Source organism: Canis lupus, chromosome 10, assembly GCF_048164855.1.
Source record: "Canis lupus baileyi chromosome 10, mCanLup2.hap1, whole genome shotgun sequence".
NCBI lineage: Eukaryota > Metazoa > Chordata > Mammalia > Carnivora > Canidae > Canis > Canis lupus.
In genome coordinates, this window is record NC_132847.1 from 37,078,769 (window position 1) to 37,092,376 (window position 13,608).

At 35.8% G+C, this 13,608-nt stretch overlaps 1 protein-coding gene across 5 annotated transcripts in view; it reads right to left on the reverse strand.

The window, feature by feature from the left end:
- PSIP1 (PC4 and SRSF1 interacting protein 1) overlaps window positions 1-13,608 on the reverse strand; it is a 43,479-nt gene that overhangs the window by 19,184 nt on the left and 10,687 nt on the right. For all 5 annotated transcript variants that reach the window (XM_072841415.1, XM_072841414.1, XM_072841416.1 and 2 more), the window contains exons 4-6: window positions 5,638-5,776; window positions 2,919-3,023; window positions 1,088-1,150 (exon numbers count right to left, since the gene is read on the reverse strand). In XM_072841415.1, the coding sequence (XP_072697516.1) occupies window positions 1,088-1,150; window positions 2,919-3,023; window positions 5,638-5,776 (307 nt within the window). The remainder of the gene's footprint in view (window positions 1-1,087; window positions 1,151-2,918; window positions 3,024-5,637; window positions 5,777-13,608) is intronic.

The following is a 13,608-nucleotide window of genomic DNA, read 5'->3' on the forward strand; positions in this document are numbered from 1 at the left end:
CTGTCTCAACAAAAAAAATACATGTTCAACGAAAAGAGACCTTATCTTCTATTACTGACTACTCCATGCTCTGCTTGCACCAGTGACATTAGTACTAAAATTCTGAATTAATCTGTGAACTTGTCTCATTAATCCAGTCTCCATCATTCACATTGCTTGAAATATAAGTGATTAAATGGCTCTCATCACTTCTCTAAGTTCAAGGTTAAATTTAAGGTATTGTACCATTTTCCCTCAAACTTTATGGTCTGGTAATACTGAGATGGAATGCTTAAAATGAAATTTTCTCTACACTTCTATATATACTATTCAGATTGCCTCACATGTTCTTCACGTCCCCTCCTTCATCTACCTGACAAGACTCTGCCATTATTAAAATCCTGTTAAAGTTATCATAGCTCCTTCCACATATCCCACAGGAAACAAAAAGCCACTATAATTATGTTTTTGTATATTACTTCCTCGTAAGATAACCGAAGCCTTAGTTTTCCTTGAATCTCTGGCGTATAATAGTCTGAGACATAAACAGGTTGTCAGAAACAGGTGATGACAAAACTTCATATAGGGAAGAAGAAACATTAGTTAAAGCAAGGGTGTACCTCCTCCTAAAATGTCACATATTCTCATTTCATGCAACAATTCTGCTAATAACATTAGAATGGACAATATTGACAGAGCAATTACTGTGTACCAGGATTTATTGTGGGTATTTAATATGTGGTAACTCATTTCATCCTTTCAACAACCTTATCAGTATATGTTATTATCCATTTTACGGAGAAACCCTGAGGAAGTGTTGTTAACAGGAATGAAAACTGAGGCATTTTAATTCCTCTACCATTCAACTTATCTTTTTGTTTTGTTTTGTTTTGTTTTTTGTTTTTTGACCATTCAACTTATCTTAAGGGTGCTATATCACTAGAAAAGAAACACAGATAACTTTCCTAAGTAAATATAAACTATCCTTTCAAAAAATTAATGACTTGGAGTAAAGGGCCAACTCTAAATTTAATAAGATTTCATTATCTCTTTCTCAATCTAAAATAAAAATTATTTTAAGATCCCTGTGGTTAAGCACTAACATTACCTTTCTCTTTCTCCCTCTTCTGGCAGCTTTTGGAGTGGTTATGTCAATTGCTTTAGTCACATCCTGAAATTTGAAAAAAAAAAAATATATATATATATATATACACACACACACACACACAAATGAAACTGAATAAATTATGTCAAGACTTAAAGCAAATTTCTTAAACTACAAATAATACCCATATTTCACTAGGTAAACTTGTTTTGCAACACTGAAATTTAAAATTATAAACATTCAAAGTCAACACTATCACTATAAAATGAAAGGAACAGCCAGTATCTTTGTCTAAAAAAAATAAAAAAACTTACCCCTGTCAGATGAAATATAAAATTCATGCTTGCTAGTGCACAAGGAAATCTGTCTTTTTAAATTTATAAAACCACTTTTTTCTACAGTACAATCCTGAATTTTCGGGTTGTAAATTTTAAGAAGTGGGTGAGACTTTGGAGATCATCTAACAACCATTCCATGAGACCTGAAAAGACTCAGTATCCTCAACTCACAGATAATCAAATACAGAGATGGAAGCAAAGCTAGATTTTTAAAAATTCAGTTCAGGGACACCAGAGTGGCTCAGTGGTTGAGCGTCTGCCTTTGGCTCAGGTCATGATCCCAGGGTCCTGGGATCAAGTTCCTCATCAGGCTCCCCATAGGGAGCCTGCTTCTCCCTCTGTCTTATGTCTCTGCCTCTCTGTGTGTCTCCCATGAATGAATGAATAAATAAATAATTTTTTAAAAAATGATTTTATTAATTTACTCACGAGAGACACACAGAGAGAAGAGTCAGAAACACAGGCAGAGGGAGAAGCAGCTCCATGCAGGGAGCCTGACATGGGACTCGATCCCGGGTTTCCAGGATCACACCCTGGGCTGAAGGCGACGCTAAACCGCTGAGCCACCCGGGCTGCCCAATAAATAAAATCTTTAGGGATCCCTGGGTGGCGCAGCGGTTTGGCGCCTGCCTTTGGCCCAGGGCGCGATCCTGGAGACCCGGGATTGAATCCCACGTCGGGCTCCCGGTGCATGGAGCCTGCTTCTCCCTCTCCCTCTCCCTCTGCCTGTGTCTCTGCCTCTCTCTCTCTCTCTCTCACTGTGTGCCTATCATAAATAAATTTTTTTAAAAATTTAAATAAATAAATAAATAAATAAATAAATAAATAAATAAAATCTTTAAAAAAATTCAGTTCAATATCTTTTCTAGTACCTCCCATCCCACAATACTTTGCTTTAAAAAAAATTCCTGGGATGCCTGGGTGGCTCAGTGGCTGATCATCTGCCTTTGGCTCAGGATGTGATACTCGGGTCCTGGGATCAAGTCCCACATCTGGCTCCGCACAGGGAGCCTGCTTCTCCCTCTGCCTGTGTCTCTGCCTCTCTCTCTGTGTGTCTCTCATGAATAAATAAATAAAATCTTAAAATAAAATAGAAATAAAAAAATAAATAAAAAAGATTCCTAACAGTAACTCACTCTCCTATAGGTGGACCTCACATATTATAGAGCAAAGTAACTTCAAATAAAAATATCCATGCATTTTTTTGGTAAGTAATCTCTATTACCAATGTGGGGCTTAAACTTATGACCTGAAGATCAAGAGTCACATGCTCTATCTACTGAGCCAGTCAGGCGCTACAACATCCCTGCATCTTAAAAATGCAAAAATTATTTTACAATACAGCATTTAATATTCACACAAGGAAATAAGCCTTACAAATTTTCTTTCATTACTCAACTAGTTTAAATATTACTTTATTTTGCGATCAAATGACCAACCCATCTTACAACTTCCTCCTTACAACGAGTTTAGAATGCAAGAGAAATTAAACATACCTCATTGCTGGCTTTTTCTTCATGGTCAGTATCTTCCTTTGAAACACTTGTTTCTTTTTCTTCAACTTCAACATCAGATGATGCATTTGATTGTTTAGTTGATGCCTATAAACATTCAGGTCTATTAACTTCACAGAATAACATTTTATCCCAATTTAAAACTTTTCTACCCATGAAAAGATTCAAGAGCCTATTTACAAAAAAGTTATAAGAGCATTCTCATTTCTGTTCCACATGTATGCTTTTAACATACATAATTTTTTTAAAGTTTTAAATTCTACTTTTGTATTATTTTCTTTTAAAAGGTTTTATAAGGGGTTGTATTCCTAGAATTAAAGGTATACAAATTGTAAAGGATAGAACAGTGAGACAGATAGAAATGGAAGTATAATTACAAAGAATACCATTCTGATTTCCTGACCAATAAATATCAAACAAGATAGAACGTAACTTGATTTACAATAGCATTCTATTTATTCACTACTGACATATTCTAAAAAGAAACTTATTTACTCCAAGACACAGAGCTTTAGCAAAGGACATATATCACAGCTTTATTTAAAGACTTTGATCTAGATCTCATACTTAGTTTATTTAACATGCAGATTCCTGAGACATAAACTTAAGTGATTCTGATTTAAAAGGTACCGAGTGGGAGGCCACCAAACATCTTTTTATTCCCCCCATATTCGTGAATGGAAATTCAGTCAGGCAGCATTCATTCCTCTGGGTTCAGGATGGTGGTGAGAAGTAATCATTACTAAATTTTAAAAGTACCCTCAGGTGATAAGAAACTTACACAGATGAACTACTAGGGGCCCAGAAAGATGAATAACAGAGGTTAACACATTACATACTGGGAGAGGGTAAGCACAGGTCTACAAAATGATAGTACTCCAAGTCCAAACTGTGCCTCTAATGATTTCCTTCTCAAGTCTAAACTGTAAACCCATTTCCTCTTTTGTAAAAAACCCATAAAATTATAAAGTCACAACAAAAAAAATATAAAAATGCCCTCAAAATTACTTATATAAATTTCTGTAAATCACCATGGTCAGTTTTTTTGTTATATATGTTTGGGGATCACCGCTTTCCCCAAATCCTAGGAATGTGCCACTGGGGACCTGTTTGAGCCAGAACAGAGTACATCCCACCAGCATAACCTTTTACACTTTTGTTACGGGCAGAAAACTGCTAGGTTTCATGTATACAACATATTAAAAATTTCATTATATTTTGAAATGGAAAATCCCAAGCATATATGGTGAAAACTACATGGAGTTTAGTAGGTACACAGGAACAGAGAATAGGGTGACCATGTTGGGCTAGCAGGAGGATAAAAACGTTCTTGAAGGTGAAATCACAGGACAGATGATCAAAGTTTTTTTTTTTTTTTAATTTTATTTCAGTTTGTAATTTTCTTTTTTTTTTTAATTTTTTATTTATTTATGATAGGCACACAGTGAGAGAGAGAGGCAGAGACACAGGCAGAGGGAGAAGCAGGCTCCATGCACCGGGAGCCCAACATGGGATTCGATCCCGGGTCTCCAGGATCGCGCCCTGGGCCAAAGGCAGGCGCTAAACCGCTCGCTGCACCACCCAGGGATCCCGATCAGAGTGAAGTTTTAGGAAAGATTAATTCAGTCTCTTTGGACTCCCGTTCTACAATGGAGGCAACAATGATGGGAGACCATCTAGTCTTACATTCACACAATATTTAGTGAATACTTAATCCTGCCACACATATAGCAATACTAGGCACATACGACACATACAACTTATTTATTCATGGAGTTCATTATCTGTGGCAGTTAAGTACAGAGCAAATATGATATGGTATGATTAAACAAATTAAGTTTTGGGTGGTAATGAAGATATTTAGGATCATAATGCAGCCTTGGAGCCTCAATGTAAGATTTAAATTTCCAGGGAGAGTATCACCTGAAAAGTTATCAAAGTTGAGAAAAAGCATGGCACACGCAAAAACAGAAAAAAAAAAAAAAAAAAAAAAACAAGCACAGACATAAAAGTAGAAAGCTGTAGAATTTCTGGTTTGCTATCACCTTTAGATTTTACTACCTCAGTCTAGTTTATTTATTTATAAAAAAAATTTTAAGCTCTATGCCCAATGTGGGGCTTGAACTCACAACCCTAAGATCAAAAGTCACATGCTCAACAGACTACCAGTCAGGCACTCCTACTTCAGTCTAATTTAAATGAACAAAACCTCTGGACAAATGAAAAACATAAAACTGGAGGGTTCATTTAAAGCTGCTCTTCTAAACACCAAGAACATTTAAGTATAATTTGCATTGTGCTGTACTTCTGTAACAGATTTATCCCATGTGAGATTTGTATTCTAATACAATTTTATGGATTTAAAAATTAAAATGTTTAAGAAAAAAGTACATTCTTCAAATTATAAAACCTGAATTTAAGAAAACAGTATATATGGCTTCAAAGTCAATGATACATCAAACTACCAATCAGGACTTAAACAATTGAATATTTTTCTCAGTTTTCTGAGATCTGTTTAACCATGTAGGTAATATTTTCATCATTTCATCTAGATATGAAAAATCAAGGTTCAACCTCACAAGCACAATTTAATCTGAAATCCACAAGGCTCTTAATATTTATTTCCCTATGGCTATAATAGTGGTTATCACCCACCACTGAATAAATAATACTAAACTAAATTTTATGTAATACAACGCACCTGTTGACTTGAAAATTTCACTTTCGGATTATTATCAATCTCCCATAAACCTTCATTAAAGCCTTTTCGTTTATTTGGTTTGCCGTACTTTTCCTTGTTTTCTGAGTAAGGAAATATATCCTTTGGGCCTAAAAAAGCACTAAAAAAGGAGAAGGAGAAAAATATAAGTGCAAATCAATCTCAAATATATGTCATTAAATAGCACTGCCCTATGATGCAATTATAAACAATTCTTAACCCCAAATTCATTTAAAAAGTCTCACATAAAGGGTAGACACAAATAACTCATTAGACCTAAGTTCAGACACTTTTATTAAATTCAATCACAAGTTCCTAGAATCCATTCCTGTATTAAAAAAAAACACTCAAGTTGCACAATGTGAATGTACTTAATGCCACTGTACACTTGAAAATGGTTAAAATGGAAAAAAAAAAAAAAAAAAAAAAGAAAATGGTTAAAATGGTAAATTTTATGTATATAATAAAAAATACCCCAGAATGAACTGATAAAACTACATTTATCCATTAAAAATGCACTCCAAATATGATTTTATTTCAAAGTAATTTAGTAATTTAGTACAATACACAACTCATAAAACTATCGATAAGGTATAATACTCTATGTACATATACACAGGCTTTTGTAATAGAATGTGTTAAGGATTTTACCATATTCAATGAAGGAATGAGAGGTTATAACTGGTTCGTTTGTTCAATCATATATTCATTAAAGTCAGTCTTGTATTTGTGGTAGATACGCTCTATAAAGTCACCACAAACACTGAATTAGTAACAAACCACTGCCCCGCAGAAAATAAAGGGCAGGGTTCCTTTGAGCTTCTGGTCACATCGTCAACCAATCAATACATAATCTTGTTTTTTTCTGTGTGTTTCTGTTTTAAAGATACTTTAATTAATATGTTAGTGACCCATTAATATTAAACTCACAGTCAGCAACTTATATAAGACATACATACTTTCTCCATATAGCACAAAACTGCCTTCTTGTACTTAGGAATGCTAAAAAGCACTTCAGCACCATATTTGGGAACTATTACAAACTGCAAAACGACCAAGAAAGAAAAGCACAAAAATACATAAACTATAGCACTACATAAGACTGCAAAATAGGACAGCTGTTTACAGTATGAGAGCAAAAATAAGGCGACAAAGTATTGCCCTGGTCAGCTTCAGCTAAGAATGTGTGCATCAAATTATTCAAAAGTTTTACCATTTTGCTTGCCCATGAAGGCACCATGAGTACTGATCGGGGTGTTACCAATATATTTTTAGTGAGCAGACAAATGCACAAAAATGAAATCTGTAAATGATGAAACTGTGTGTAATTGGAGATAATCTCCAGGACAGACCCCTTATGTCAGTCTGTCCTGTGGATGTCTGTTAATTCTATAATGGAAGATGCACTGTATCTATGAGTTTTTTGGTTATGCTTCTTGATATACATGTATTCACCAAAAGGAAAAGGGAAAGCAGATTACTATTCATATCCTCTAAAATGTGCTATAATTTAAGATTATAAAATTATTATATATATTTAACAAATTCCTTATCTGGTGAAATTCTTTTAAGAATTTAGGACCTAATGACTACAGTTAACAGTCCAGTTAGAGTATTTTAAAAGGCTTTAGGATAAAATTTTAATTAAAAAAGACACTTCTATTTAAATATAACCAGCACATATAAAAATTAGCCTTATAATTTAAATTCTGTAATTTAGAATTCTCACTGTATATAGGTATTTTTAACAGTACATCAATTAAAGAACATTTGAATCATTATCTCATTTGATTCAGAAATTCAGCTTTTATTAGGAATCATTCATTCCTACCCATGATCTCAAATTAGAAAAATTAACGCAGGGGCAGCCCCAGGGGCGCAGCGGTTTAGCACTGCCTGCAGGCCGGGGCCTGATCCTGGAGACCCAGGATGGAGTCCTACATCAGGCTCCCTGCATGGAGCCTGCTTCTTCCTCTGCCTGTGTCTCTGCCTCTCTCTCTCTCTGTCTCTATGAATAAATATTTTTTTAAAAAAAGAAAAACTAACGCATTTAGTTAAAAAAGTAAAGCAATTACTCCTACATAATGTTTCAAATTCCAACTAGATAACTTGAGTTAAATATCGATCAAAAACAAATATACTTCTAGTTAGAACAAAGCAATTTAACACAAATTCTCTCTCCCAAAACCTCACAAAAACAACTCATAAGGCCAAAGACGAAAAGAAACACAATACCATCAGAAACTTAGAAACTGGAAAGAAAACAAAAAGTTGGATACTAAGCAGCAATGTACACAGCACCATCTCTTACAGTTCAAAATGCCCAAAGGGCTCAAAATTGGTGGAATCGGGAACTTCTCAAAGGGGAAGAGACCTTAAGTATTTAATAAAACTATAGAAAAATGTTTTAAAACTTCAAACAGAACATTTTTAGACGGGACTCTAAACTTAGAAGTTATTTAAAAGAGAAGACTGGGGGCCCTTGGGTGGCTCAGTTGGTTAAGTGCCTGCCTTCGGCTTTGATCATGATCTCAGGGTCCTGGGACTGAGCCCTGCATCAGGCTCCCTGTTCAGCAGGATTGGGGGAGGGTCTGCTTCTCTCTCTGCCTGCTACTCCCCCTGCTTGTTCTGTCAAATAATAGATAAAACCTAAAAAAAAAGAAAGAAAAAAAAAGAGAAGACTGATTCTACCACGATTTAGTGTACAAAGGTTTGACAGTTAAATTTACATGGATTATTTTTCTTTTCTCAAAACAGCCAGTTCTATGACAGCATGAGACTATAAAAATGACCATGCAAAGGGGCACCTAGGTGACCCAGTCAGTTAGATATCTGACTCTTGATTTTGGCTCAAGTCATGACTTCAGGGTCCTGTGAGCTCCATGTCAGGCTCCACACTCAGCAGGGAGTCTGCTTGAAGGTTCTCTTCCACTGTCCCTCCCCCTACCCGCTTGCCTAAAATAATAAATGTTAAAAGAAAAAAAGACAAAGCAAGGCAATCTTAATTAACAATAGGAAAAACTGCGCAGCCCGGGTGGCACAGCGGTTTAGTGCCACCTTCAGTCCAGGGCCTGATCCCGGAGACCCAGGATCGAGTCCCACATCGGGCTCCCTGTATGGAGCCTGCTTCTCCCTCTGCCTGTGTCTCTGCCTCTGTGTGTCTCTCTCATGAATAAATTAAAACATTTTTTTTAAAAATGGGAAAAACGGGGATCCCTGGGTGGCGCAGCAGTTTAGCGCCTGCCTTTGGCCCAGGGCGTGATCCTGGAGACCCGGGATCGAATCCCACGTCGGGCTCCCGGTGCATGGAGCCTGCTTCTCCCTCTGCCTGTGTCTCTGCCTCTCCCTCTCTCACTGTGTGCCTATCATAAATAAAATAAAAATAAAATTTAAAAAAAAAAATGGGAAAAACTATGATCGTTCCATAACTTAAAGTTGTCAAAACATTAAACTCTATTACTGACAATGAAAACACATTTAATAGTAAAACTAATACTTATTTAGTACACAGTAATTTAAAACATTATAAACATTCATATTCTTGAACATTATAAAATTCAAGAATAGTTTGAACAGTGCTTACCTCCTTCTGATCATGTAATTTATGTATGGAGTGAACATATTTCTTATGCCTTGGCGAACTGTCATACTCCTTTCTAAGTCTGATCAGCTTCCAACATTTTATCCTTTGCACGTTCAATGTTGTGAAATATCTTTAATGTTTTTTGTTGGCATCACTTCCTCTGAGACATCTTCATCCTTTTTATTATAACCACTTTCCTCATTTATGTTGATAAGCTTGCCTTCACTAAGCTCCTCTGGCTGCATATGCAGTCATGTGGCATGTCTACACTTGAAGGTTAGCTATTTATTTTACAACTCCATTTACATTCAGTTCAAATTTCACTTCTAGTGTTATTAATTTTTCTTTGCTGCACTTTCATCTTTGTTGGCCAATCCCCATATTGTTTTTTAAGTGTAACCTGAGTGGGTATGTCTCTGAGAGATAAAAAGGCAACACCACCACTGTACACGGTCATCTATGCATGAATTGAAAAATAGATACAGGGACGCCTGGGGGGTTCAGCAGTTGGGCATCTGCCTTCCACTCAAGGCGTGATCCTGGAGTCCCCAGGATCAAGTCCCACATCAGGCTCCCTGAATGGAGCCTGCTTCTCCTTCTGCCTATGTCTCTGCCTCTCCCTCTGTGTGTCTCTCATGAATACATAAGTAAAATCTTAAAAAAAAAAAAAAAAAAAAAAAACACTGACCAGTCACCAAAAGCCTTTGAAAAAAGGGACATGCTATCCATCTGTTATTTCTATTTTGGCTCGTGGACTGAAGAGCTATAGCAGCAAATTTTGTGGCTTATGCAACTACAGTTAATGTTCCAGGGTATATGAAATTTGAACCATGTTGTTGGGGAACTGGTGTTACTTAATTAAACCATGGTATCCAAAATTCTTGCAAACTGGGCCTGTATCCTTCTCTCCTCTTCATGCTTTGACTTTAAAATCCTATTTTTATTAGATAATAATACTCCCATCCTTGCTTTTGTGACTATATTATATAGTTACTTGGTCTTTTCTTATTTGAGCTTTGTCTCACAAAGAATAACTAGATTATTAATCCAATCTGAAAGTCTTAGTAGAATTCTATTTCATATAATGTAATCATTTACATTTGGTCTTACTCACACCACCTTGTTTTACATATATCTTTGGACTATCCTTGGGTAACTGTTAGTCTTACTTTAGCCAAACAGGTTTTTAAAAAATTCTCCCTCCGATCCTTCTTTAGATTCAAATTTCAAGCTCTACTTTCTTTTACTATTTCATTATGTTCACAGTATAGCTGACCCTTGAACAAAATGGGTTTGAACCACTTATGAAAGTGATTTATTTTTTTAACCACATTGTAAATGTATTTCTTAAATTTTATTTTCTCTAGTTTTATTGTAAGCATACAGCACAAGATACACATAACATACAAAATATGTACTAATTAATTGTACATAAATAATTGTACATTAATTGTACAAGCCTTTAACCCCCATGTAGTTCAGGGGGTCAACTATGTAAGTCATTCTTAAATCTGCATCTTTATCAATATACCAAAATTTAAATATGCCTTTCCAAGGGAGAAAAACCTTTATAAATCTAAATAGTTCACATTATGTACAGGTTAAAAAATATTCAGACATGAAAAGATAGTATCATTAGTCATCAGCAAAATGCAAATCAAAACCACAAGATACTAACCACTAGATAGCTATAATAAAAAAGACAATCACACGTCTTAGCAAAGATACTGACAAATTAAAATTCTCATATATTGATGGTAGGAATGTTAAAATGATGTATGGCTGATTTAATAGTCTGGCAATTCCTGAAAGGATTAAACATTAAGTTATCACTTGACCCAGGAATTCCACTCCTACAGAAGTAAAAACATGTCCATGCAAAAACTGGTACACACAAAACTTGGTATTATCCATAACAGCCAAAAGTAAAACAACCCAAATGTCTATACATTGATGAATGGATAAATAAAATATGGTAGATTAATACAATGGAATATTTGGCAATAAAAGTAATGAACTATAACATGATACAATTCAGATTAATCTTGAAAACATGCCAAATGAGAAAAGCCAGTCATTAAAGACCACATGTTATACAGTTCCATTCACAGGAAATGCTCAGAACAAGCAAATCGGTTAGTGACTGCCTATGGTAAAAGAGGAGACAGAACTGGGGAGAAATGGCAAGTATCTGCAAATGGGTACAGGGTTTCTTTCTGGCACAATGAAAAGGTTTTACAATTGTGCAAATGGCTGCACTGCTCTGGTTATATGAAGCTGTACTATATTGTACTTTATTATTTTTTTTTTAAGATTTTTTATTTGAGGGCAGCCCTGGTGGCTGAGCAGTTTAGCGCCACCTTCAGCCCAGGGTGTGAGCCTGGAGACCCAGGATCTAGTCCCACGTGGGCTCCTGCGTGGAGCCTGCTTCTCCCTCTGCCTGTGTCTCTGTGTCTCTCATGAATAAATAAATAAAATATTTTAAAAATAAAGATTATTTGAGAGAGAGAGAGAGCACGTGCACAAGCACAAGCCCCAGGGGAGTGGCAGTGGGACAGGGAGAAGTAGGCTCTCCCCACTGAGCAGGGAGCTGATGCGGGGCTCTCAATCCCAGGACCATGGGATCATGACCTGAGCCAAAGGCAGGCTCTTAACTGACTGAGCTACCCAGGTGCCCCTGAATTTTACACTTAAGTGAATTGTTTGAGATATGCATTATATGTTAATAAAGCTGTTGAAAATATTCTTCAGTGAATACTACATCCTACCAAACAATAATGATCCACCATTTTACCAACTATAAACAGCTATTATTTCAGCCTTTTTAGTTATATATATATACACGTACTAATTTGTAATTTAGATGTACGTGCTACATAGCCATCCACACTTTTTCAAATTAAAATGAACATCTCTTCATGGCAATAATTCCTAACAGCTACATACTATTTCACTAAATGGCTATCTCAAAATTGACTTGTTTATTGTTGGACTTTCTGTAACAAATTTTCTATTATAAAATAATGCAGCCATAATAAATAGAATACTGCTCAATCTTTGCACCTTTCTTCATAACATAGAAGCAGAACTGCTGGGTCAAAGGATGTATGTTCAAAACTAAGGAACCCCTTAATGAGACTCAAAAAACCATGGAGGAAGAAAGAAGAATCCTCCCACATCCTCATCATAAAAGAAAAAAAAAAAAAGATAATTATGGAACAGGATGAAGGTATTAGCTATTACCATAGTACCATAGTGGTGATCATATTGTAATATATAAATGTATCAAACTGTGGTTCTCATACTGCAACATATAAATGTATCAAATCAATATACACTTTAAACTTGTACATTTTTTTTATTTATTTATGTGTGCCTGAGCAGCAAGTGAGGAGAGGAACAGAGGGAGAGCAGATTCTGTGCTCAGCTCCAGAGCCTGACATGGGGCTCTATCTCATGGAATATCTACCCTGATCATGACCTGAGCCAAAAATCAAGAGTCAGACACTCAACCAACTGAGCCACTCAGATGCCCCAAACTTCTACAATATTATGTCTATTATGGGCAGCCCGGGAGGCTCAGAGGTTTAGTGCCGCCTTCAGCCCAGGGCGTGATCCTGGAGATCTGGGATCGAGTCCCACGTTGGGCTCCCTGCATGAAGTCTGCTTCTCCCTCTGCCTGTACCTCTGCTTCTCTCTCTCTCTCTCTCTCTCTCTCAGTGTCTCTAATGAGTGAATAAATAAAATTTATTTATTTAATTATTAAAATAAATTTTAATTAGGTCTATTTTAATTAAAAAAAAAAAAAGAGCACATGGCCAGGTGCCCATGCACACATACACAGAATCCTCCCTGGGAATGCAATCCCACAGGTTTCATGAAGAGAGTGCTTAGACAGCCATCACTAGTCCCCAAGGGCACAAGATGATGTGGCTATGGCTCTGATTCATTCTTCAAAGCAGCTCATTTTAAAATGACCTACCAAAACAATAAATAAATAAAAGTTTTCAAATTAAGATTTAAAAAATATAATAACCTACAAACCTAAAAGAAAATACATCAAAACATTAACAGGTTTGGGAGTCATTTCTAAAAAATAGAAATAAAATTTTTTTTCCCTTTATAGAAACTATCCTAATTTTTTTTTTAATTTTAACAATGAAAAGATATATGTTAATTCAGAGTAACCTATCAAATCCAAAGGTGGAAAGGAACTTAGGTACTACCTAAACCCTCATTGTAAGATTAGAAAACTTAAGACCAGAAGGGTTAACTCATTCAAGCAAGGTTATCTAGCTATTAAATAGCAGAGCCTCAACTTTGTACAGTATTCCTTAAGAAGGTTCAGGGTTTCCTTTAATCACTGTAAT